This window comes from Linepithema humile, chromosome 3 (assembly GCF_040581485.1).
Source record: "Linepithema humile isolate Giens D197 chromosome 3, Lhum_UNIL_v1.0, whole genome shotgun sequence".
In the NCBI taxonomy this organism is placed as follows: domain Eukaryota; kingdom Metazoa; phylum Arthropoda; class Insecta; order Hymenoptera; family Formicidae; genus Linepithema; species Linepithema humile.
The window spans coordinates 486,622-513,869 of record NC_090130.1 but is presented as its reverse complement, the minus strand read 5'-3'; the positions used below and the strand labels follow the sequence as shown (position 1 = coordinate 513,869).

Genomic DNA, 27,248 nt, shown 5'->3' with positions numbered 1-27,248 from the left:
AATTCGTTTTCTGCGCATTTCACCTGAATTACATGCGAAAACGACGCCGTGACCTATTCAAATGTGGCGCTTTAAATTGACACAATTGCAAATGCACGTGATCCGAATGGCTGTTCGCAAATTGCTTACCTAAGAGGACTGTATTCCGATGACCAGGCTATAAGATGCTGAGTGTCTCTCCACGTCAAATTGTTGCTGTAAAAATAAGAAAAAATTGTTAACACAATCTTTGATTAAAATATTAATATAATTTCCTGTCAATTTTATTTTAAGTCATTACTCGAAATTTTATTAGAGCTCGATACATCGTGATCCCGGAGTGTATCAAATATTGCAAATTTTATTTGTGAAGAATAATAAGAAAAATATTTTGGTTTGAAGAAATATTTTTGTTTCAAGAATATATGTATGTTCAAATTTTATCCGTAGTATCTTTTCACGGGATATGTGCTTTCTTAAAATCACTATTTTATTTTGTTAAGATATAATTTAATATTTCAGTAGATATTTTTGTCTAAAATTTCGAGAAAATTGTGTTTTTGCATTTCTTTGATCACAAAATGACTCAGAAAACTTATAAGATAAAGTATAAAATTATTAGAAATTGAAACCAACTTTGGTGAAAAATGCAAAGTTTTGTAATAAAGATAACTCATTGTCAGATTGTTATTCCTTACAAGGTACGTGCGCAAAGTCTTTACGAAGTAATAAAAATAGATTCTTCATTTTAACATTTATGAATGTTATTTTGATACATTAATTTATTGTATATAATGGCAAAAATTGTGTAATTGCGTAAATGCTAATAGAGACAATATTGTTGTGGGAAGGAAAAGTTTCGATGAGAATCAGATATCTTTTTTTCATTGACGGTGTAACTAAAAATAAACGAAGGCGAGTCCGGCAGTAGCGTAATCAAGTTAGCGTTTCCGGGTTTCAAAGAAAAGTTTCAATGGCAAGAGATTGCTGGCAGCGTGTCCGCGTACTTTACTTGCAGTGCGAGAGCCAGGATCCCGGCGGCTAATGGAGCAGAGGCTGAAGTACCCGTGTGTCTGGTCGTGCAGGTGTTTTTTAGATCCGTTGTTGCCTACAAAGCACAAATGAAAGCTATTAAATTATTCTGCGCTCTCCAGAAGATGGATCTTGTTTCTCTCATATATTCGCGTTCATCGCTCGTTTTCAAAGGGATGTGAAAAACTGACGATAATTGTGAATGCGTCGCATGCTGAATAAAAAATGAGATTCGACTAACGTTGCTTTTAGCAAAATTTCGTAGCATTTTAATCTTATTATATTTTAATGTCGTAACAACATTTTTTCACAGCAATACATTTATACGGTACAGTATTTCAATTAATATAATTTTGGACAGACTATTGAACAATCTGAATTTTCATTAGATTCAGATTCGTCGAGCTGGCAAAATAGATAAAACATTTACTATCATCTGATCGTGATACGCGCCGCTGCTGTACGTTGTAGCGAGAGTGGCGGGACATCTTTCTCCATACCAAGGAAATCTTCCAGTTTGACTGGCTGATCCGACAGCTACGGTGTATATACTACCAACATATCCATCGCATCCGCAGTCGTCCGATTTGGAGCCACCGTTCCCAGAAGCCCACACATAAATATTACCTTTACCATTACGGCCCTGTCAAATATTCAAACATCAATATTAGCATAAACAGAGTCAAACGAAATATAATTAATTCATGAGATTTCGAAATTTTTGCATTATATATCACGTTGTATAGAGGTACTCTTGAACTTCATAAATGATTTATTGTGACAAGTTAAGAGATAAAAAAACAAGGATATGAATTATGCATAAAAGTTCCACGACATTTGAGAAAATGGATGATTATTTTGTAGGAAGATGTAGTTGTGCACAAAAGACATCGATATAAATATGTAAGCAGATCAGACCTCTCCTTTAGGCCGACGTTAGATAACACTCATTCATTTTTAAGCCCTGGAAATAATGAGAAAAGAACGCTTTATAAACGCGTCTTGCGAGTATCTCTTTAAAGAAGCTAGCGTTTACGTAGATGATATTAAAGCCAGTACATTTTCGAAATTCTATGGAATGGATCTATAAAAGCAACACACAAAGTTCACAATAGAAAACGGTGGTACGCAAAGACCCCCCGGCATGACGAAGTTTTCATATTGTAGTTACAAGATTAAATCGCCATCCAATCTCTCCTTGACACACCCTAATCCTTTTTAATTTTGATCAGACTTTCGTGCGTAAATTCTACAACCGTGAATTTATTAAACACGAAAAACAAGCTTAATTATTGCGATTATATTATAATTTACTTTACCAAGGGTTAAAATGAGCGTTTGTATATTTAATTTGCAATTATCGCGATAAGATTTTGCGCTAACAGAGTCAGCTTTGTAATAAGTGTAAAAGTGAAGAAAAAAAAAGGTGACTGAGGATTTTCTAGTGCCTGAGTTAACAAGCGCTGGATTACTGCGAGAAACGGAGTTAAGGTTTAACTGAGCTTAACTAACAATAAGCTCGGCTTAAAAGCTTGTTTAGACATTAAATGACCAGAAAATCTACTTCATTCTCATGTAAAGTCAACTCACTTGACGTAATCCTATTACAGAGATCCACTCGTACAAAACTCATACTTTTTCTCTTTCCTTTCGTAAATATCCGTAAGTAAAGAGGTGAAAAAGATCGTAAAGTACAATATTTAAATTTTACCGCACTTGTGCAAATCGATCACAAAAGCTACAATTTATTACAGTTTGTTTCGATCTCACGAATTTAAATTATTTGCAATTGTAAACTTCGACGAAAGGAAAAATTGATTTTAAGCCCTAAAGGGAATAACTTGATGGCGAACTGACCTCCGTTACGCCGCGCTCGAGGGCCTCGACGGCGAGTCTACCGGGTGCCTCCAAACTTTTCCCATCGTCCGCCGGTCCCCAGGAAGCCGTGTAAATGTCAATGAGTTCCGGCTTGTATCCTAGAGCCTCGCCTTCTACACGGTCGTTCACCAGGCCGTCGAGAAGCTTGATGCCACCGATGGACGCCTCGAAGGCGACACCGACGCCGCACTTTCGGTTATTGGCTTCCATCGCTATCTCACCGGCACACCTGGTGCCGTGACCGTTCATCCCTGAAGAGCAGTTGAATTTATAATACGATCGTGAAACAGTAATGTTCAATCGGATCGTTATAGTTCACCTAAAATTCACTGTGCGCAAGGGGAGTAGTCAAACGCTGAGAATATCTACGTGGAAGGTTCGAAATTTCGTTCCGTAATTTGCGCGTGTATTGCGTATTACTGGATTTTGAAATTTAAAATACAATGCACGTAATTTTATCCGGATATTCCATTGATAAAAATGCAAGTGGCGCGCTTTACGATTGGATGCGCAAGGAGGAGTCGAAACGTTTCTCGCATGGAGATGTGTTTTATAAGATTAGAAGTGGAATTATGCATTGTGCTCCCGATCTATCACGTTTTCCTTTTATAAATTTTTTGACAAATTTAAAGATGATTTTGAATAACGCTTTCATATTGAACGAATAATTACTAATTTCTATTTTATCATAAACAAAATGACAAGCAAAGTGATGTGGGTTGCATTTTGCGTAATTGTACTGCCCACACTCTACAACTACATTCAATCGATAATTATATTGTAATTTGTGAATGAATCGATTCGAGAGTGGGAGCGTCTGGTTTGATCTGGTTTCAGATCATCACGTTAACACTTTTATCAGCAGATGAATTATTTATTAGGCCTTATTGGCTGAGCTTTTGCGTCGTTGCTACATTATTCGAATGACCGGGTTGCAAATATCGATATTATGTTTCGACATTTATAGAACGAAAAATGTGATAATATTGAGGAAAAAAAGAAAAAATAAAAGCTATTATTTTTTTATATGAGCATTTTATAAAGATAATATAGTACTTGCGTCATCAAAGCACGTATAAAAATTGCAATGTATATGTATCAATTTACAAGCTATTTTTTATAAAAACTTTTGTAGCAAATACATTTTAGATTTCTTTTACACTTATTTATTCTTGCCACTCTAGTTAATTAATAAAAAACAAAATGTGAACATAGATCTGATTTTTAATACTAAGAGAAAAAATTTCAAACGTAAAGTGAAAAACAATATTATAGATTGTAATAAATCTAGACACAAACTGGATCAGGGATTCAATTAGAAAAGTGAAATAGTATTGTCACAATATACACACTCCATTTATTCTAAAGTTATTACCGTCGTCAGAAAACCTCAATCTAGTAAAATTTTCTACGAGCAAGTTTTAAACTAATTCGCGACTCGCTGCTGGTTTATAGCTTAAATGCATTACCGAATGCGCTGGACGCATTTCAATCTTCATCAATTTATCACAATTTACTCGAAGCTTTGACACGTTTGCGTGACGTAGTTTCTACAGTTTGACCGATATAGCGTAAGTACTATGTGCGTCTGTACAACAATGTAATTATAATGACGCACATGTATCGCCAGGTATTAGGTACTATTAGCAAATGTCAGATTTCATGGTTTAAGTTATAAGTATTATTGATTTCTTCTATTAAATGACTGCGCATAAGAAATGATTATGCAAAGGTGCTATTTTTCTAAATTTCATTTTATAATATTACACTATCACATTGTGTATACTTTTTTGTAAAAAAGGAAAATTTAGAAAGAATTACCTGACACGTCGTATCTTGGAAAAGGATCATCGTCGCCTTCATTTATGTCGTAACTAATAGCCGCATCCTAAGTTTAAATGTTATGATGGTAGATAAGAGTAGAATTAAATATGTATAATATTAAAACAACTCTCTATCATTTGATTCGATTTCAGTTCGAGCAATGTAATTTTTTAAAAATGTAATAAAATTCTTGATTTTATGCTAATTTTATAAAAAATATTCCTATAAATATAAGTTTTTAATAAAATTATGATAAATGCATATCGTATTGATTTAAATGCAAGTGTAATATATATAGTAACATAATAATGTATGTATATATAATATACACATAAGTATAAATATATGAATAATGTTTTGTGATTTGAAATAAACCCCTAACTTACACGTTTCGTCATCTGTAGGACGACAAAGAAGCTTCAAGCAAATATTACATACATAATTGTTCCACAGATCATCATGAGTGTATTCCAAACCATCGTCGAGAACAGCGATCCTTACTCTACGACCAGTTATCCCCAGCCGATAGAGAGGCAGGACGTTCAAATCGAGCTTCGGCAAAGCTTTATTCGTCCTTGTGTCTTGCTACGGCAGTTGATAAAGAAAATTTATCAATATTGCAAATAATAACAAAATTTGTTGTAAAATTTATATTGTTAGCTATTAGAATAATTATGGTTATATCTGTGTATTTTACATTTGCAATATAATACATTATACAAAATGTAACAGAAGAATATAATAAATTGTAAAAAATATTGATTGCAAACATACAGAGTTATCAACAATAATTTATATAACAATTTTATTATTGTTTATAAGATTCTTGCTTCTGCAATTGTTTTTATTACAGCTTTTACGAGAGAATCGTTTTTAAGCTTGTTTGTTAGGTGTACTGAAATAAATCAAGTTGTCGAAATGTACGTGCTCTGAAATATATATTTATATTTAATTATAAAATTTTACACTTCGACAAAAATATGCAGGCATTATTTTTTTGTGGACAATTGTTTTGTGAATTAAAGATTTGCAATTGCAAAGATTTGGCAAAATTATTTTCATCTTGGATTTTATTTTGTTCTCAATATTTATAATTTGGTAACAAAATGTTATTTACTAAACAACTAAAGCAAAATAGCGTGATAGTCACAAAATATTATTACCAGATACCATTCTTGATTCCAAAGCTCATCATTAAACATCTTTGTCTTATGGGCACCAGCATAATTTTCCTCCACGTTGTTAACGACATTCGATGCAGCTTCGTATGCATTTAATTGCAGACGCTTCTCCCTCGTTAGAGGTTTTTCAGACTCCAAGTCGACTAACGAGATGTAATTGCGTTTAAGTCGTTTCATGGTTTTCTGTTGATCGGCCCAGATGATCTTTTCTCGGTAAAATGCGAAATGCGTTAAGATACAAGTTGCATCTTCGTGATGCAGGTAAGGTTTGCAATATATCGCATACAACTGCAATTGTTGTTGCAGATATTTGTACTATTATTTTTTACTTGTGCATCAGAATAATTAAAAAAGAAAATTGTTACAGAAATTAATAATATATTGAAGTATTTCGCAGTTAGAATACTTTTATTACTTAAAACCATAAGTGCATAAAAGTATTACCTTGGAATTTGCATTAAGAGCCTTCGTTAAGCGAAGGTTTCCTCTTTTCTTCTGACTTGGATTATCATCTTTGAGCCATATATATGTGTCCTTGAATCCAAGAACCTGAATGAGGAGATCCATTACATGTAAATTTATCAAGAGGGCCACTGATATGCGCTGAATATTTAATGAACTTTAGACCGAATTTAGTCTTTATTTAAATCTTTGCTTAAATAAGTGTTAAAGCACGGTCTTTTATCCGTTCTATTATCATTTCGCAGTTAATCCTTTTCTCTCAGTTTTCATCAGTTTTCAGCAGTGTGGACTAATACCGCGATGTATTTCATCCATAGAATCGCAGATGAGTATCGCTTCTTTACACAAATTTTACGTTTCTCCGTCATTTTATGCATCTATTTTTCTTTCAATTACCTACATGATTTTAAAAAACTTTATTCAGCAATTAATTAAAATAAAAATTAAATTAATTATTATATGACGGACAACAACTATATATATCTATTTATTATAAATCTCCATTTGAATTAAATAAAACTACTTATTTTAAAAAGACAGAAGCAAAATAATAATAAATTAATATAATTATAAAATAATGTATAATTGAGACACCAAATACTTGGATTAAAATCATTTTTTGAAACGTTCGAAGCATCGCGTTCTCTATGTTGTGCGTGTCGATATAACTACCCCCCGTGAACGCTTAGGGAAAGGGTGAAGGTAGCCGTCCCGACGTTGGAGCTCTTCGTACGAGCGTAAGGGACGCTGCGATCAGGATAGCATACAAAAGTAGTTGGTAGATCGAGTGACTCGTTCGGAGGGGAACTATCGAAAATCTAAATAGGGCATCGAGTAATGTTATATTATTATCTACGGTGTAACATGCACGGTCAGTTTGGTTTCGTTTTTGTATGGCATCTGTATGTGCTGTTCCGCATGGCATATAAGCAATACGGCGGAGACAGAGCGAGGGAGACCCTCGCTCGCGTGGCAGGGGGGGACCACCTGGTAGGCAACCACCGGGTATCGTTGCAAGGGGGAAGCCCATGATGTTTCTGTAATATCACGCGCGTGCCATTTATTTCGATATACTTCCTAACTGTTCTCGTGATAACCGTTTCTCCTGATAGCCGCCGATATGCGTTAGTCAGTTTTTTTATAATCAGACTTTATTAATGTTTATATCGTAGACTCGTTTGCGTGCTATTGTGTCAATATTTTGCATTATATGTATGTCCGTTGTACACTATTTTTGGTTCGACAATTTAATAACAAAGTGCAAACATAAGCAGCAAAATTAATTGACACATTATAGACAAGTAACAATTTTGAATAAATTAAGTTTAAAATGCTATGTGCATAATTTTTTTATTGTTGTTCTTGATGCATTTTTGCGTAATATTGTTCAGCTTTATTTTTAATATTGAATTTGTATTTTGCACATGTTATGTTGCTTTTTGTCATAATTTTGAAAGTCAGTTGATCGTTGCTATTAGTAAAAAGTAGCGTAATTTTATTAATTGCGATAATAGTGTCTTTCGAGCATTATGCTTTTTGCAAATGTACAAATGCTATTAAATGCGATCAAGTTCTGCGATCCAAGGAGAGATTCAGGGCATTAGGATTATAAAACAATAATCCTTTTGTCTGCTATCCCCTCAATTCCATACCAAACGTGCGCAAAAATCCTTTAATCCACTATCCATCATATCCGCTATGCATCCAGTTGGAAGGAATAAATTTGATCATCAAAATGCTTCGCTGAACTCGCTGATAAACTACTGTATATCCGGTGCGATACACTTTTCAATAGAACGGCGCATAAATGTTGCATGTTTGCGTATTCGCGATCACGTATGCCATGCATGCTGCGTTAACCATTTAGGATTTTACATTGCAATTCACGAATTGATGGCAAATTCTTCTACTTCCTGCGAACTAGATTTATAAATGCAGTGTTATAAAATTTAATGCCGTTATATGCAAATATATGGAAGAAGTTGTCGGAATAACAATTTGCTAACATTTTTCCGAGTTATCTATAAGAGAAGGTGAAAAAGTAAAGGGACATTTTCAATTGATTGGGAAATAAAAGTTCTTACTTTTTGACATTTTCTAGTAATTAAATAAAGAAAAGAAAGTAAAAGCATTACATATATGTATCGTAACGCTGTATTAAATTATGAGTTTTAATCTTTAAAACAATTTGCGTTAATTGTAGTATTTTCTTATTTTTATCTCTATAATTTGTTAATATTTGCTACATAAAATTGATAAAAAAATTGACATTATTTGATAATTTTGTAATAAAGTGAAGTCTGAGTGTAATATATCAAGACTAAATTTTAACGTAACTTTTAAGGCAATTAATAACAAAATTTCGAAGTAACTTCAACTTTGTTGGTATACGTGTTCTATCGTAAAAGGATTAATTTAAAAGAAATCTTGCGGTTCTCTCTCTCTCAATATAGTTTCCGCAAACTTTCCTATTATAGAATTCTTAGGAAGTTTTCGATCGGCACGTGAGAGTTTCCTACCCTTTTGTCGAGTGACGATTTCAAGGTCGTCGCTTTTAACGGAGAATAGCGTTGGCGAGATAGAGCACGTGCTTTTTAGATGTCACACGGGAGCTTCTCTTAAATTCCACGTGGGAACACTTCAAACTCGAATTCGTCGACTACGTGATAATGGTTCTTCTCTTTCGCTCTCTCTCTCTGTCTCTCTCTGTCTCTCTCTGTCTCTCTCTCTCTCTTTCTCTCTCTCCCCCCCCTCTCTCTCTGGCCCGGTTGTAATCGGCAAGCACTGGTGGTCGAAGTACCCTGAGATCTACACCGCGAGGTGCACGAACGTGAGAAGTGCACGTAGAGGAAAATCGGAGACGGTCATTACTTCGCGATCAGCGAGCGACGAGGCGAATATTATGGTTATTACCGAGTATTATCGCATGATATCGCAATGTTAATCCGATGTACGCAAAATGAGTTTTCGTAGTAACGTTAAACTGAGAATGAGCACGCAGTTTTCTTTCCACGTAAGCCGAGACAGCCTATTTCTACGTTTACATTTTGTTTTATTTTATTTTTTTTTAGAGAATATAATAATTAAAAAATATATATAAGCAAAATATCCTAAACTAATGGTAAAGTAAACATAGCTTTCTTTCTTGTTAAATTTATAGCAGATTTTTGTTAAAAGCTGTAAGTTTACTGAAAATAAATAGCAATTAATTTTTTCAGACAAATAATGAAATATTCTTTATTGTCTTTTTGAAGGTTTGCTTTTGAGGAACATTTTTCGATACTCTTTTAGTAGAAGGAAAAATATTGACTTTGAATTTCACAGGAAAATCTTACTTTTCACATTCTTTGTTTATTTGTCATCAGTTTTGGGTAAGCATATTTTGTATAAAAAGAATACTAATTTTTTTCACTGTTAATATATAAACAATCGATGTAAGTTTTAAATTGCGTTTTTAATTTTGTATTGTTGCATTATACTATCCTGTTATTGCACAGCTAATATTCGCCGATTGGTAAAGTTTCGTTCAACTATATCATGCCTGACTTCCTCGCCATTTAACGATTCCTTGGCACGAACTCTGGAAAAGATATTATGCCACTCTTACCGCGTCCTGTACATTTCCCACCCAATCGTCTTAAGTTTATGCAAAGGCATTTTGGAGGCATCATCGACGATGGCGTTTTTCGCATGTTCTTCTGTGAAGCATTTCCGTGCTCGTAAAAGGGAGATGGGACAGATAAAGGCGAGAAATCAGAACCGATCATTATTTTCCGATCAGCGGACGATCAGTCTTTTCATTATTCAGATTGCGTCTTTCGACTATTAGGGACGACGCGCGCTTTGTATTCGGTATAGATACAGGAAAATCTGCGCATCGACGGTTCAAGTCGCTTGTAATCCCCTTCGGGTGCGAGTAAAGATGAGAGAAACGAGAGGAAAGAGAGTAAAGAGAGGGTAAAGGAGAGAGAGAGAGAGAGAAAGAGGGAGGGGGGGGAGGAGGGCGAAGTATTTTCGCAGTCCATTTGTTTTGATCGGATTTCCAACTGTCTCTCGTAATCCCGCACCCGTAAGCTCCCGCAGGCGTCGTCAGTTTCCAATGAAAACCCTAACGTCTCTATCCTCTTCTCCCTATTCGGCCTTGCCCGTTCTGCAGCAACCCTCGTAGTTGTTCCCCGACCACACCTTTTTCTTGGATTTTTGTGAGCATTCCCCGCGTTCTCCATGTATTCTTTGTACGCGAGTACTTGTGTGCATACATGCATGTATATATTTATACATGGGCGTTTTAGATATCGCGTGTTCGCCTCCAACTTTATGGACTGTTTCAAACTTAACCGAAGCCTACTCTTTGAACACCATGAACTTGATAATACAAAAATAAAAACTGAAGGAACACTTAATAAATTATGAAACACAAAAATAAAGTGTAACAAAATTGTAAAAAAAGATGGGAAATTTAAAATTAATTAGAGAATATGGGCGATTACTCTTGGACAATCTACGTTATATATGCTAAAGATTTATCTAATAAAATTGCAAATAGTCTTGATGCTAAGATATTAATAATTTCCGAGTTAAAGTTAAAAATACTAGAAAGTACAAATAAATATAAAATCTCTTTTTCACATAATTTTAAATTTTACTTTACATGCAAAAATTTTAAACTTGAAGCTTACTTTTGCTAAGATATTTAATATAAAAAATTCAAAAGTTGTGCGAGGAAAGATTGTGTCCAATCAAACTTTATCTAAGAAAAAATCGATTTCAAGTTTGCTAAAGTACCCGCCCGAAAGTACAGAGAAAGTGCGCAATTCAAAGTGTTCGAGTCTATTATATTGCTATAAAGCTCACAGAAGTTGTGTTAGTAGGTTTTATAAATTATCAATTTATGTATAATATACATACATTCACAATTTTCATTGCGTAGCATTGAAATCTTATAATTTAAACAAAGAAATGATCTAGAATGTTAAAATGTACATTTTATTCATTTTTATATCTTATAATGTTAGATTAGGTAGTTACATATGAAAATGTATAAATGTACATAATTCTAGATCATTTCTTTCTTTAAAATATAAGCTTTAATGCATTGCAATAAAGACCTAGGCCTGCTAAAAATGATATGATATAAGATTTTAAAGCATAAAAATAAATAAAATGTATTAATATTAAAATGACAATTCGCACTTTTGCAAAAATTTAAAGAAATATTAAATTTATTGAGATAATTAATTAAAACATATATGTATGTATGTTGAAATTATATTGAATGTTATTTTCTCAAAACTCTTATTTTTAGAATTTTAGTTTCTAAATTCTATTTTTTTTTATAATTTACACCTACATATGACATTTTTTCTATATATGTTTATAATTTCTTTTTATATATGTATAACTTATTTAATTTTGTAATTATATTATTTGAAAATAATAAATTGCTTGTATGAAATTTGATATTTAATAAAAATAGAAGGAAAGTCAATTTTTATTTTTATTTGCTTATTTGTATGTTACAGGCAAGAATGCGACTGTCAAAGCATTATTCTTCGCAATTACATAGCGAATAAGGCAAGAAAAAGGTAACAAATGGTATATCAGTGTTTTATATAATTTTATATAATGAATAAATTTACTCACCGGTCGTTGTACCTTAGCTAAATATGTTTTCACAGCTATACAAATCAATACATATTTTAGTTATTGTTATGAATTATCAATCATTTTATATATGTTGATTATTGTTATTTAATTATTTCCATTTAAAACATAATTATGTGCAAGAAATTGTGTAAATAATTATTTGAAAATTGTAATAAATATATTTAATAAATAAATTAAACAAAATATTTAAAAAAACTTTTTTTCCAAATCATCTTAATAAATATTTAATAAACATGTAGTTGTGCAAATTATATATGTATATTATCACAAATATTTAAGTAATAAACAAATTGTTATAATCACCAGCTATGGTATTGTAGTTTACTTCAGATTCTGCTGGAGATTTCGCCTTAGACCGCATCGCATCAGCTCCGTCGAAGAATTGATGAATAATTTAGATTTATTCTGTTGCACCAAAAATTTAGATTTATTCTATTGCACTCACTACTACTATCGTCTTTAGGTTAACTCGCGCACTTCACTTTCACAAATCACAGATTCACGTAACGAGTTTACCGCAATACACGAAATGTAAACGTGAGATAAAACGTATGTGCCGCAACACATCTACGCACATAATTTTAGTCGACACTGCACATGCTTTCCAAGCGAGCGATACGAACGATTGTTTTAGCGGTTACGCAGAAGTCATCAGGTACGAACATACAAACAATAACAACCATGTTTCATCCGATTCAATTTCAACGAGTTGAATATTTAACACGATATATTTAATGAAAGGTATACCGCGGTTCAATCCTCTTGAATAAACGTAAAAAATTTTCGCATTTGCAGCATCAAAATCTATATTATAACCCATTTGAGTTCACGGCCGCCAGACGATAGACGAAACAGCGTTAATGGTGAGTATATTAATGAATAATATGTTCCAAAAAACGCCCGGAAACTTTAATCGGCAATCCCGATATAAATTTGCACTTTTAATTGTTTCAATACAAATAAAATTTGCAATTAATTGCACAACATTCGCGATCAATCAATGCCAGGAGAAACTCACGATGGTCGGTAAAATAGTAGCATATTTATACCAACATTTTCAAAAAGATTGATGTCGCGATAAATTCGACGTTATGCGCGCTATCTTTGGGCTTTACATGATATCAGAATGCAAATGAGGCCCTAAGCGACGCCTGTCAACCCCTCCCTTCCATTTTGGCGGGACCGCGCTTGCTTCGAGGCTTTACTGGCCGCCATGACATCTTCAATGCTTCAGTTTGCTCTGTCATAGTGTAATGTGTAGAAAGTGAAAGTTCGGAGTTCCATAATTAATCGTGCGTTAACATACATAATAAGTACGAATTTTTGTCGGGAGTGCCGATTCAAGTACCGGGAGATTGCTGGAATGTATTGTTGTTACCGCATGTGTACATAATTAACGGTGTTTTGTCGATCAACTTTTGTATTACATCGGTGCGTGGTTACTGCGAATGTAGTGAGTAGTCCAATGTTCATTACGCGCGAAAATAATCTCGATGTTTGCTCAAAAGCATCAAACGCGGTTTACTTTTTATTAGATATAATATGTGTTGAAAATTTTTATCATCGGAATGTAAATCCCGTAAAACGTAGTTACATGCGTATCTGCATCTAGTAATCATTCCAAGATCGCTAAAATTGTTGCCATTCGGTTTATGATATACAGAAGAACGTAAATAATAAGAATTAAACAAATAGACCGATCACAATTGAATTTCTTCTAAATGATAGTCGGTTTATTGCTTGAATCTTATATATTTATGTATAGTTTTTGTGTATCATAACTTTTCATTTCGTTCGTTCGGAATGCTCGCACGGTATTGAAAAAATCGTCGAATGTATTGTACCGCGCGTAAATTTGCGACGTAAACTCGCGACATATATCCGTAATTTTTGAAAATGAAGTACCGCGAGTTAATCTATCTTCGGTAGTACGTGTGTTTAAGTGCATAAGTGTAAATTTGTGGTGAATCCATCATAGAATTTATTAATTCTGATGTAAAGCAGTTTAAAGCGGAATCAACAGCAGATGAAGCAGCAGATTTTAAACTTTAATACTCTAGCTGGTGAGCACAATAGTTTTCTTTTTGTTTATTATTTAAATAGATAACTGTGATATTATATACCTACATGTATAATTAAATTGAATAATATATGAAAATCATCATTCAGAAAATGTATGCTAATTAATAATAATTAAAATATATATAAATTTCTTCAGGTATAATTGACGGTATTTAGCTAGAGTACAACTACCGGTGAGTAAATTTATTTATTATAATTGTGTAATTACAAAACACTGATAAAAAATTGACAATACTGATAAAAACTGATAATTACAAAAAAAAAAACACACTGAAACATTTTCACTGACAGAATTGTCTTGTTGTAAGAAAAAGGTAAAGAATTTTAAGTTATATTACACAAGATTTTAAGATTTGTTTTTTACTTTAATTAATTTTAATAGCATAAATATGATATGATTTACATGATAGTAATCATATTTTATGCAAAATTTGTGTTTTTTGATATAAAATTGAAACATTGAACATATTAAAAACTGTTTCTGTTTTTAATTTTGTTTATGTGAATATATGGGAAATCTCGTTTTTTTAGTTTGATTGTCAAACGATTTTTTCTCTCTAGCCTCTATATGTATGTACATATCAGACGTTTGATACACTCTTGCATGGAAAAAGTAATTTGATTGCAGCTTCTTATTTTGACATAATACTTTTGCGGTATAGCAAGAAACTTTTTTCGCGCTTAACATTTGGAGGTTTTATTACCATGTCCTTTTCGTATTCGCGCACAAACGTTTCTTTGCGAGACCAAAGAGAAATTTATTACTTTTCTAATTAAAGAAAAATATAGTAAAAACATTTATTATAAGATAAAAACAAATATGTTCTACATTCTAATATTTATAACAAAATTTATATTTATATCGTTTTGTTTTTATATTAATATTTGCAATACATTTATAAAATATTTAATTATAAAATATAATTTATTTCCAATTTTTATTACATTAATAAGCTGCATAAGTAATATGCAATGTGCATTATTTAAAACATGTATTTCTTTAATATTTATGATATTTAAAATTAAAAAAGAAATTTAAGCTAATGCAAGTTAATGCTATTGTTATTTTACAAAGCTGTTTGTGCTACAATTTTTATTTTTTTTTTAATGGCATTTTACGTTGAATCTTTAGATTGCAGTAGCATTTTTCTCGTTATAATTGAATATATCAGTTGAGTGGCAGCCCATGACATTTTGGTATACGTGTTACTTAGGATTACGCGATGTCTGGCATTTGCGGACTGCAAATTCAATTACATGCATTGAATTCAGTAGAGGGTAGAAGTTCTCGCCGCTCTGCGTGCACAAGTTCACGTGCAGGTTCCCAAACTGGCAGAACTCACACTTTAGGCAAGCGCTTATACAGCTGTGGTGATATGTAGCAGTAAACACGTAAACTGACAATGATACCGTAAACTTAGTTATGCATGCACAAACAGACAGACCACATTGTTGTCGTAAATATCTTTGCAATTTAATATTTAGAACAGTGGACGCGAATGGGCGCGGATTAACTTTTCTTTAATTCTTTTATTAAAATCGAGTTTTTATCGATTTATTTTTTATTTTAAAGTTCGATAAATTAGTATTAATCTTGTTTTTTATTGACAGTTTTATCGACGCAGAATGCGTTAATTTGATATTAATTAAACATTGAGCATTCTGAAAAACAGTGTCTATCTGGAAATTGTCATCTTTATCTTTTTATTAGTTTTCCAAAACTAAAGAATATCTTGTTGAGAGTTTTGAGTTAAGCATTTCGAAGTGTAGCGTTAAGAAACTGAAGAGGCAGGGAAAGTATCAAACTTGGCAATCTTTGTAATAGCTGGACTGTAGCAGGCATGTATATAAGCAAGGAGAAATTGCATTAATGCGTCCGACCTTTGAAACTTCATCGTCCCGAAGTCGATGTCAAAGTTAAAGTTTTAATTGAAATCAACGCTATAACCAGCATCACGTGAATTTGATCAAAGAGCTCCAACTAGTTTCATGCAGTCGATCTCACTCGACTGTTTTGAACCGATTAACGTTATATTGATTATAGATTCAATCTTATCCCTGAAACAAACTATCATATACCCAATAACTACATACACTGGTAACACGGAAGTGTTTCTATGTCTTACAAGAGCATTGAAGTAACAATATTTACAGAACTTTAACAAGCACATCATGACTGGTCACGTAGAAATTTTGCAGTAATATCATTAATAAAAATTGTTCTATGTATAATAAATGTTAAAGAGAGAGAGAGAGAAGCACTGTTTTTTCTAAATCTTTTATATAAGAATTGCTCATATAGAAAAATGTATAAATCTATAAAATATAAAATTATAAAATTTATTGCAAATATAAATTAATGCAATGCATTAATTTTGGTAAAATTTTTGGAATTAGGCCTACGTGTTTTTTAGACAGATATTGTTTAGATATTGTTTTCAGTATTTTATATATGTATATGAAATTTTATAATATTTAAGAAGCTTAAAAAAGTTGAAAAGTAAATGCAAAAATTGAAACATTTAAAAAATTCTGTAACTAATTATGCGTGTACATATATATTAGATCTTGATGTATCCAAATTACAATACAATATATAAATTGCATTATATAAATTAGAAAATTGCAAAATTAAATGACGGTTCATGCTATAAACTATCAAGTATTTATTAACGTTGGTCAGATTGGCGTGGGTCGACTCACTTTGAGATTAATCTTTATTATAAGGTCGAAGGGAGAAAGCTAACGAAGGCAAGCTCCGAACAGCAAATCGCTGTGACATCTGTCAACCGACATAACAGGAAGTTTATTATGGTGTTTAGTAGGGTGTCGAGTTATTTGTTCCAATTATTGCCAAACGCTGAATCAGTGAAATATTATGTCGGTAGTTCCCGATAATTTATGTACATACATCATTAATACTTCTGCTGAAGAAATCGTCTAAAAATAATAGCATTACGTACAATCTGTAAATAACAAGTTCGTTTATGCCTGATAAGTACTTTTTTCAAGACATTTGTGGAAATAATTGTTATATAATTTTTAATCTGATAAGTTTTGAATGAAACTGAATGAATTTTGCAAAATGCAATTTTTGGATATGTATGTATCTTTTAGATTTTGTATCATTTCTATAATTTTTGCATTTTTTATAAAAAAAAAGATGTACAAGAAAGGTAAAAAATTGTTTCTTTGCAGTATCTACATCGAGAGCGTCGTTGCTACAGGTTTTATGAATAAAACATTAGCAAATGTTCACAATATTGGATATGAATATGGATATAGAAATTACTTTACCGAAGTCGATTTAACATGCCAGTAACGCTTCTTATGTTTGAAGAGAATATTAAAAATTTAAAGATATATTTATATTTAATGGCAAATTAATAATTTTTTGACTAATTAACTTTAAACGTACCCGAAAAAAATGGTATAATTGGTCAGATGTAAATATATATAATTAGTTATGAAAAGATCTAATAACATATGTAATTTTATATGATCATATAAAATATTACATGTTATTAGATCTTTTCATAACTAATTATACATATTTACATCTGACCATATTAGACCATTTTTTCTCGGGTATATAAAATTTATATAATATTAAGTATTGGAACTATTCTTTCAAACATTGAACATTTTACATATACATATATGTAGAATTTTACAATTTACAGTAAATATTAAAAATTTTTAAATATGTATATATTATTTATAGAGCATTTATACTTAAAAAACACTTAAAATAGTTATATCAATTGAAACAGATGTTGCTGACAATTTACTTAGACGACAATATCCTTGTCACCGTAGCATCGACAGCTGCTGTATTCGCTCTCTGAAATAAAGAAGCGATTTCTGTCTGCCGGCAGGAAAATTAATGTTGGGAAATTCATTCCGACAGTTCTGTAATAGATTCTCGATAACCGAATTCCAATTTGCCCGAAGGCCTGGACTTGATTGAGCAATTTCGGCCCTTTATAATAGAATACTATGCGTAAGATGTACGAAGCAAGCAAGCCGTAGAAATTTCTGAAGCTTCTCAGCTAGTCGCTCATTGACTGAATATTATAGTTGCGTGTTATATATTTTGATAATTCTTTGTAAAATGCCACCTAATCGCTTTAATGCATGCATACTGTTGCCATTGTTAATTAGCGCGCTAATATATGTATGTAAAATTCGATCAATTGTGTTTAGGCAATTATATGTACCGTCAATAATGAGCTAAGCAAAATATCTATTATAAAAATAGACTAAGCGAGCACATTATTTAAAAAAATATATTTGCATAATATAAGTGATACTCGCGTACAACTTGCAATGCTAACTCTGAATGTATAAATGGTCGTATATTAGTCGTAATTTATTATCTTCATCGAAGAACGATGGTCGGAAGGATCCCGTCTTTACCTTACGTTTCGCTGCTAAATTGGCAGTGCCAAGTCTCATACCCTCACAATCAGTCACGCCTCCTTCTGTCGCTGTTACGCACAAAATAGTGCGACCATGACAGTTCGTACACTCTACTGTGACAAACGATATTATATTCGTTTTTGGGATTGAGAAATTTTTATTTGATAGAAATAAGTGTAATAAGATGACAGAAATATCTTGCTACGTAAACTCGTACGTTATTTTTAGTGATCCATAAGTGCGTGAAATTACAAGCAGAGACTTAGTATAAAAATAATCGTAAATGTGATGTGTTTTCACAAAATTATACTTTGATGAGAAAGACATTACATGTGATCTCTATTACACGCTATTGTCGTTTCCCATTGGATCATAGTACAACGATAACATCTTTTACAAATGCGTTGAACACGTTACTGCGAATTGTAGGTCCATTCGATTCACCCTCTCGTTCGTGTGAATTGTGTAATATATTTGATTGTTCAATGGTGTGCGGTGACGCAATAATGTGTAGCCGTGAACCACAAATTTTTAGATACCCTGTAAGTTACGACGACTTTACGTATGCAATTAAGTCAACATCGCTCTCTGGGGAGCATTCATTATTTTTTCATCTGGTGTGTCAACGCCGACATGTCGCGCCGACATGCGTTAATCGCGTATTCTTGGTCGCCGCCAAGTGGGCTTAATTATATGAAATAATTACATCGGTGCCACACTGGATATATGCACTTACAGACTGTCTAAGGACAGTCTCACGCATTGCGCTCGCTTGCGGATTGCGGTAGACCGCGTGCTTGGCAAAGCAGTCACAGTTGCGGCACGATCGCTCTTGTGGGTTCTCTTCTCTCGCGTGTAGCTCACAGTTTCTCGGCTGAATATCACGCTTAAAGAGGGGTGTTCTCGAGGCTCAAAAAGCTGTTACGTTATTTACATAATTATATCGCATGGGACTCGTTTAGAAAACGCGTATCGTGATGCAAATATGCGAGGTAAAGCAAAGTGCGCGTAATGACACAGCGTGACAAATCAGAAATCCGTTTGAAATGCATGAAATTCCTGTATTGGAATTAAATTTAACGTAAAATTTGAAATTTAACGTCCGTAGTAAATTGAACTTTAAATATTTACTCTTTTTATTGGTTTTTTTTCTGGAAACAAAGTTACGATTAATTTATTATTAGTTCAATCTGTTTGTTTCTCTTTAGAACTAAAACTGAAAAAAAACAAAGATCAGTTAAACTGCAATTAAAACTATCTGATGAGATTGGCCCTTTGCTAAGCGCTGATACGCGCTGATTCCGTTCAATACATCGTTATTCACAAGGGAAATAAATACGGATACAGATAAACAATCTATCTCTTGGCCATTTTTATTGATTAAAGAGTCGTTTATTTGAATGAATGTGCATCATTTAATTACTATATCTGGTGTCATGTTTGTAACAGGATAACAGAATTGCTTTAATGTATTAAAAAAATTACTAAAACTATTATTTAATGTAGACACTATAAGTTTTCAGTTATTACGATTGGAAATACGAAATTAAATTTGATATATATAATGCTTTTCTTTTTCTCTTTTCTCAAAAATAGATGACTTGGCGTTTTTGGTTCAAACCACGTACCGTGAGACAGATGGAAGGCATCGATTGCACAGTACTCTCGTCAAAGCCAAGGAAAGAGATACGATATCGTTCTTTCCGTCGCTTTCCGATGCTTCCTTCTGCTCACGGTACGGCAAAACTCGTTGTGCAAAGTACACGATAACTGTACGATACTATCGTTTGCGGGTTTAAACGGCAGTACCCTACAACCGCGATATCGTTTTCCATTTATTATATGCAGAAATGAGATTGGTGCAAAGTTGTCCCTAAAATGTTTGAACCTATTATACAAGCTGCTGTTACGAGCAATTTTTTGAATTTTCCGAGTTTTTAATTTTGCAATTCTTTTTACTAAAATTTGCATTTTGCAAATATTGATAATTAAATACTCGTTTGCGAACATTACGTAATTTAATTGTTTAACTCTAGAGAATTATGCGTATATTTAACCAAGCAAGGTATTTCAAACCGCATTATGCCGAATTCGTATGAAAATCGCGCGCTAAAACGCTACATACGCAATATGCTGCTCGATTTATCGCACGATTAACGAGATACTCTCAGGAGATCTGGGGTTTGTAATGGTGCTCATACATCTTCTCCGATATTATGCATCGGAAACTGCGGGAAGCGAGCGACGCGCGTTCGGCAGCGTCTACCGATGAAAATAAGGCGATTGCCTGAGACGCTCTCGTCAAAGGGAAGGGAAGCAGATACGATATCGGCTCAATTCACTGATATTTTCTCTCGGGCTCTCGCGGTGATCTCGCGGCGAAACTCGTTTTGCAAAGTACACCGCGCCCTGAGATCCGTACGAGATCTGTCTGTCGAGCGGCAAAGGCGGCGTTAGAACGGACGTGAGCGGAACGAAATAAACGAACGATCAAATGGCTCGTGAGGCTCTCGCTTACGGGGATAATCTCTCTGCAGTCATCCGTATGGCAAAGGAAACGATTTGGCGCCCGCCGAACGTATCCAACCCTCTTGTATATCTACCGCTGCCGAAACTTCGAAGCACGTTTACGCTCCCCGGTCAGATTCAGCGCGGCGGAATATGTATACGAAAGCGAATACCTCTCCTTCAAAGACTCGGCTGGGCGAGGCGAAAATTCCTTCACCCAGCGCGGGGCGTCCCGTTTTTCGCGACCTGTATTTGCGAGTTGAATGGGACCCACAGGGCGGAAACTTTTCGCAGAAATTGGGATACTTTTTACGGTTTCGTGGGATGCCGCCGGCGCGCGCGGGCCCCCGGGATGGGATCGACCTCCCTTGGTGTCCATATGTATTTCTACATACGTTTGCGTTTCGCGAATATTTATTAACCCTTTCCTAGAACACGAGTATTGGAATTATCTGACGTACGAGAATATTTCCCTTGTTGCAAAAATTGCAGAAACTTTTTAATCGCAAGTACAATTTCTTATAAATATTGTTTAGAATAGAACACCTCTAAAATAAAATTATTTAAAACAATAATATTTTACAAAATATTTACAAAGAAAAAAATCGACTCAAAATTAATAAAAAAATCCGTATATGAAAAATAGTTCCATATTTTGAAGACATTTGCTTTGTGCAAAATATTTTGTGCTTTGTGAGAAATATTTAAATATATTTACTGAAAAAAATCTATCAATATTGGAACAGCTTTGTCTAACAATAAGATAAATGTTTTAAAATAAATGATTCTGTATTTATTGTATCATTGTTACTGTAAACTAAAAAAATTAATTAACTTTTTTTTTGTTAAACATTCACCGACTCGAAGAATAAATTTGCCAAAGATATTTGTAACTATTCTAGAAGTAAAGTGAGAGACAATGGAATGCAATTAAAAGTTTATACAATCGCTTGATATTTTATTGTTGACCACTTATGCAACGTCCAATTTTAACTTTACTCTCTTGTCCACGTCAGCATTGTAGTTTAACTTTCATGTTTCTTAAGACAATAAGGTTTTCTTTACTTAGACGAAGAAATAAACAAGTTGTTGCTAACTAGAATTATCTCTACATGTTGCAATCATTTTGTACAAAGCAAATGTCTTCAAAATATAGAACTATTTTTCATGTACGGATTTTTTTATTAATTTTGAGTCAATTTTTTCTTTGTAAATATTTTGAAAAATATTACTTTTAAATAATTTTATTATTTAGAGGTGTTTTATTCTAAACTGAGAAAATAATATTTACAAGAAATTGTACTTGCGATTAAATATTTGCAATACGTGCGGTAGTAATATGCTTTTAGCTCGATATCGTAACGCGACTTACTGCGCGCCATATGTTAGGCGTTAGGCTAACAATATCATCGCGCGAGATAATTCCTATGCAAAATCAATCCATTTTTAAGTGCTTATTAAACAATGATGCGTACAAACTAATGTATACATTTTTTTCCTCGGTGTGTATCACAGAGTGGAAGGATATGAAATTATAATAATGTCGATGATTAAACCGGGAAATTATTTTGCAAAATTTAACAGCCTCCTATTCCCCACCTATTAAATAATCGTACGGATTGTAATCAAGTCACGTACTACAGCTGTTGTTTGTTCTCGTTCTATATAGCAATTAAGGATTGCAAGCGTAATAATTACGCCTTGTTACAAGTCCACGTCTCCCTATTTTTATAAAAATTAAATAATAATACGTTTTACAATTGTTGATACTATGAGATAAAAAAAGTCTACTCTCTCTCACTCTCTCTCTCTCTCTCTCTCTCTCTCTCTCTCTCTCTCTCTCTTTCTGTGTAATATATTGTTCACGTCATATTAATGAAAAGAGTTACCCGGCCATGGTACTTGTAACCGGACTGAGCTGCCAATAGGGATGCCACTTGCGGTCCGCCTTGTATCCTGACGACCCATTCCTCGCGATGATCCGCGCCGGCGATGTCATCAGCAATGAAATTGGATGCACATACGACCATGACGGTGATCGGCATAATAAAGTACGCGCACGCTCTACGGAATAAGCGGAGTTTCGAATATCAGCGCGACTATTCTTTCGCTCGCGTTGCAGTGCAGAAGAAAGAAGATTGCAGTAAAACCTCCTTTCGCATAAGCGGATTTGGCAAGCCGCTCTGTTACAGATATATTAAGAATACTCGATTGCCATAAATGCGAAAGTATTAAGGACGCTCGATCGTTTTATTTTCGCGAATTTCTTGCCCGATCTTCCTCTGTTCAATCTCTGTTTTCGGAAAAAATCATATTCGATGCATTATTTGAGCTAATTAATGAGCTGATAATGAATTGCTGCAATTTTGAGAATGTAAATTAACGAAAAAAACCTGTTATAAAAATTTTTTCCTTTTGTCGTTTATAAGAAAAATGATGTTACATACATTTTTCAAGACAGCGGATTTAACATAGCGCAATCGTTAATCCTTTATATTCTTATCATTCGTGCAGCGCGCGAGACATTCGCACGGCGTATAAGAATTATGGCTATCATTTTTATCGTTCGCAATTTGTCGGTATAATTTTGAACAGAGCAGACACTATGGCCGTTGCACAACGACACGTACCTGACTAGCATAACGATTTTCTCGACAGAATACACAGGGGTAGCCAATAAATAGCGACGATCGCGCAATTATTACTTCCACCACAGTACGATCACTTCCGAGGAATTGTCGTTCTTTTTCTTATCACTTTCTTCACGACACTGCGCCTGGACTCTAGCGATTCCGTCCGATTTCTCTGCCGCGCGCGTACCGTCTACGCGACTGGAAGGACAATGCCGGTGGAATTCGCTGGAGCCAGCTATTGGATCGCGGGTGACAAGTGATCGGACAGTGTGCGTGGCAATTAGCCGCGATGTTCCTTTTTGTCTGTCTGGGGTGGGGAGCATCTCGTCGCCCTCGCGCTTCATGCTGTGGTAGACGGTGCTGATCAGTGGGGCTTGGAAGGGTAGCGGATTAAACTAAGCAAACGTGACGCAAAACGGACGCGCGTGGGATGTAACAAGCCGATGATAACGATTTGTGGGCAATTTCCGATAGCAAATGAAGCTGTTGATATGCAGCATTGCTATTGCTTTCGTTGCAATCGTTGATTAATAGAAATATTACTTTATGCTTGAAACAAATACTTGTAATTTCCGCAGAGAATGCAAATGCTTTTTAATAGTTGCTTCACTTATGGAAAAATAAAGTTAGATCGTCAGCATATTTTTATTAGTTGCATCTATTTTACTATACAGAATAATATAAAACTAAATTAATAATTTTATAAAATAATCTTTTTATACGAATTTCTTTAAATATATATTTATTTTATTTGTATAAAAAGAATTATTTTATGAGATTCAGTTAATTTTGTCGTATTATTCTGTATAATAAAATACGTTTAATAACAATATACCCGTGATCTGTCTTTATTTTTCTATAATTGAAGCAACGTATTAGAAAGTCGATGGAAGGATTAAAAGAAGAAAGGCCGTCTATTACTCAGGCAGATGTGTGTGTTGATAATCCGGGCAATAAAGTTCGTCGGCTGAACGACAACAGTTCGTAGAGTGTGCGTGGCAATTAGCCGCGCTATTTTTTTTTTATCTGTAGGGGATTTCTGTCTTTACTACCTTTTTCTTATTGTTGCTTCACACGAATTGAGATAGATGCTTGCGCACGTATCATCAAATACTTTGAATGAAATGATCAGAGAGACATCGAGCTTTAATGATCCTTAAAACATACAAGAAATAAAATATGTTATTTCTTATATGTATATAATTTTTTTATATATAAAATTTATATATGTATATAATCTTTATTGCAAGGATTGATTAAATATTGGCATGAGCAAAGTAAAAATTCGCCACACATACGAATAAAATACGTAAAGATATATTCAAATAAATTACAATAATAAAAAACAATTTTGTCCGTAAAATAAAATTTATTTTTCTACACGTTAAAGTTCTAAAATGCTTTATTATTTTATTCATCGTAAATCGCATATACTTTACTCAGCTATTTGCTCTTACGATGGAACATTCTATCATCTTTTGTTCACGTATCTTTGCTCACTTTCCCTCGAGAAATTATTCCTAAGGTGGAACTTAAAACTTTCTGTACGTTATAATGGGAAGTTTTGTTTCATATGGAATGTATGAAACAGAAATGTTTGAGAACTGAATAGAGTTTTATGTCTGGAAATGTATGGCAATATAACTTTTCTAAATATTAGAAAACTCAAGAAACTGCGTAAGGCATGTTACAAAAATTTTGTTTACTTTTGTCAAAGCAATGTATAACAAATGTATTTAATATCCTACAGTACATGTTGTATTTAGTGTATGACAGTGTGCGAAAAGTATGCTTCTTTTAAAAATCTACAGATTTAAAATAAGATTGATTCTTGCGCGAAGAGCATTAGTTGTAGATAATTATTAGTGTTGTAGAGTTGTCAGAGTCAGCTTAACACAACTCGAAGTATTTATGCCGAATTTAATGAGAATTCGGATACTGAAACAAAAAGGCATTCGTTGTCATGCCCTTCGAGAGTTCGCGGAGAATGGCGTGTGGCAATTTTGTTGGGGGAATTATTCCGAGCCATTGCTCCACGAAATAGATTAGTTGCGATGTAATTGAGACACGAAATAACAGCATCAAACAGATGCTTTACGTCACGCTTACCCGACTCCCTCGACGTAATCTGAATGCTCAATTGTAGCGACATTTATGATACCAAGATTAATCGCATTATGTGCTCTTTGAAATTCAGTTTTCGCACAACTTCTCTTTGGCTGTTAGATTGGAGATCAACTTAATATTCTTGATGTAAAACTTACTTTTGCATGCTTGATTAATTCTTCCCGACGCGATGGTTACAGTCATAATCTTTTAATAAATGACTGTTTTAAACGCAGTATTTAATGCCGGTTTATTCGTATAATTTTTAACGTATTATAATTATTCGCGCGTGTGATGTAAAAACGGGCATAATTCATTAAAAGTCGGTATAAAGTTATGTTTTTTGTGAAATTTTGCTTTGTATCAATAATTTACATAATTCGGCTTTTGTATTTTTCACTTAATTGTGTGTAAAAATTTATTGGCTGCATTATTAACTCCGAGATTCCGAAATACAAATAATATAAAATTGACATATGATAATAATTAATCGATAGCTTGATGATATTAAAATAATTCACAACGTATTTCTTAAACATTAAAATATTCATGATTTCGCGACAATCGTAGAAACGTGATGCTATGAATCTATTGCCCGCTATTTACTTCACGACGCAGGCAGTAGCGGTGGCGGCATTCTCGAATGTGAGATACGAGTTAATGTTGTGTTTTGTTTCTTTTTCTTGTTTCAAGTAATTTCCGTGATATATGAATGACATATGAATGTCGTAAGTCAAATCTAATGACAAGCTATTGTATTGCGATTGCTAGTAATCGAGCAGTGGTAGATCACCAGTGGAGAGTGAATCAGCATGTATTTTATCACCTAACCTATAATCCGTCTTTCGATATTTGTAAAGCTAGTTACGCCTGCGTTGCGTATAATTGAAAATCGTTTCCCGAATCTTCAAGTATCGGCATGAACTGTCTCTGTTTCTGGCATTTTTAAAATGTATTTCAGAACTAACGGGAGTGTTGAATAAAATTACGGGCAGTCGTTTCGTGTTATTTGTTCATTCGGAAATGTATCGCGCGTATATCATGTGTCGGAAGTAACGCGTCGGAAATAATACAGGTAAATGATAATGAACTTGATAATGAATCTTTTTTGATATTTATGTTTAAAATTTGTTGATAGAACGGCTTTGTCAGACATTGTGTTCCGAGTTAATGGATTGACAAAACGAGACGGAAAAACGAGCGGCTGATGAGCCAGTTTTAATATTTTATATAATTATTTGTTTATTTGTGATATCTAGCACGTTAATAACGTTTATACAATAAAATTGTAATATTAATCTGTGATCCATTTCTGTGAATTAAATAATTAAAACATATTTTGCTACTTGTTGCATTTTATCATTTATTAAGTTTAATATTTTACTAGAAAAAGATTTGACATGTTTAAGTGCAAACGAAAAGATTAGATTTATATAAAAATTGTGACGTTTGTTAATTATATGAGACGATCACT

General features: G+C 33.4%; 2 protein-coding genes across 2 annotated transcripts in view; one reads left to right on the top strand and one right to left on the bottom strand.

Moving 5' to 3' along the window:
• The window catches only part of LOC105675912 (neuroendocrine convertase 1-like), a 33,959-nt gene extending 9,978 nt beyond the window's left edge, over positions 1–23,981 (bottom strand). Inside the window, exons 1-10 of the mRNA XM_012373406.2 lie at positions 23,666–23,981; positions 22,925–23,099; positions 6,339–6,443; positions 5,877–6,098; positions 5,152–5,298; positions 4,711–4,777; positions 2,869–3,140; positions 1,442–1,654; positions 987–1,087; positions 130–195 (exon numbers count right to left, since the gene is read on the bottom strand). Of these exons, the coding sequence (XP_012228829.2) occupies positions 130–195; positions 987–1,087; positions 1,442–1,654; positions 2,869–3,140; positions 4,711–4,777; positions 5,152–5,298; positions 5,877–6,098; positions 6,339–6,443; positions 22,925–23,099; positions 23,666–23,676 (1,379 nt within the window). The 5' untranslated portion in view covers positions 23,677–23,981. The remainder of the gene's footprint in view (positions 1–129; positions 196–986; positions 1,088–1,441; positions 1,655–2,868; positions 3,141–4,710; positions 4,778–5,151; positions 5,299–5,876; positions 6,099–6,338; positions 6,444–22,924; positions 23,100–23,665) is intronic.
• Positions 23,982–26,545: 2,564 nt separating this feature from the next.
• Positions 26,546–27,248, top strand: part of LOC105675915 (immunoglobulin superfamily DCC subclass member 4-like) — a 339,899-nt gene continuing 339,196 nt past the window's right edge. Inside the window, exon 1 of the mRNA XM_067351466.1 lies at positions 26,546–26,849. The gene's annotated coding sequence lies outside the window, so the exon portion shown is untranslated. The remainder of the gene's footprint in view (positions 26,850–27,248) is intronic.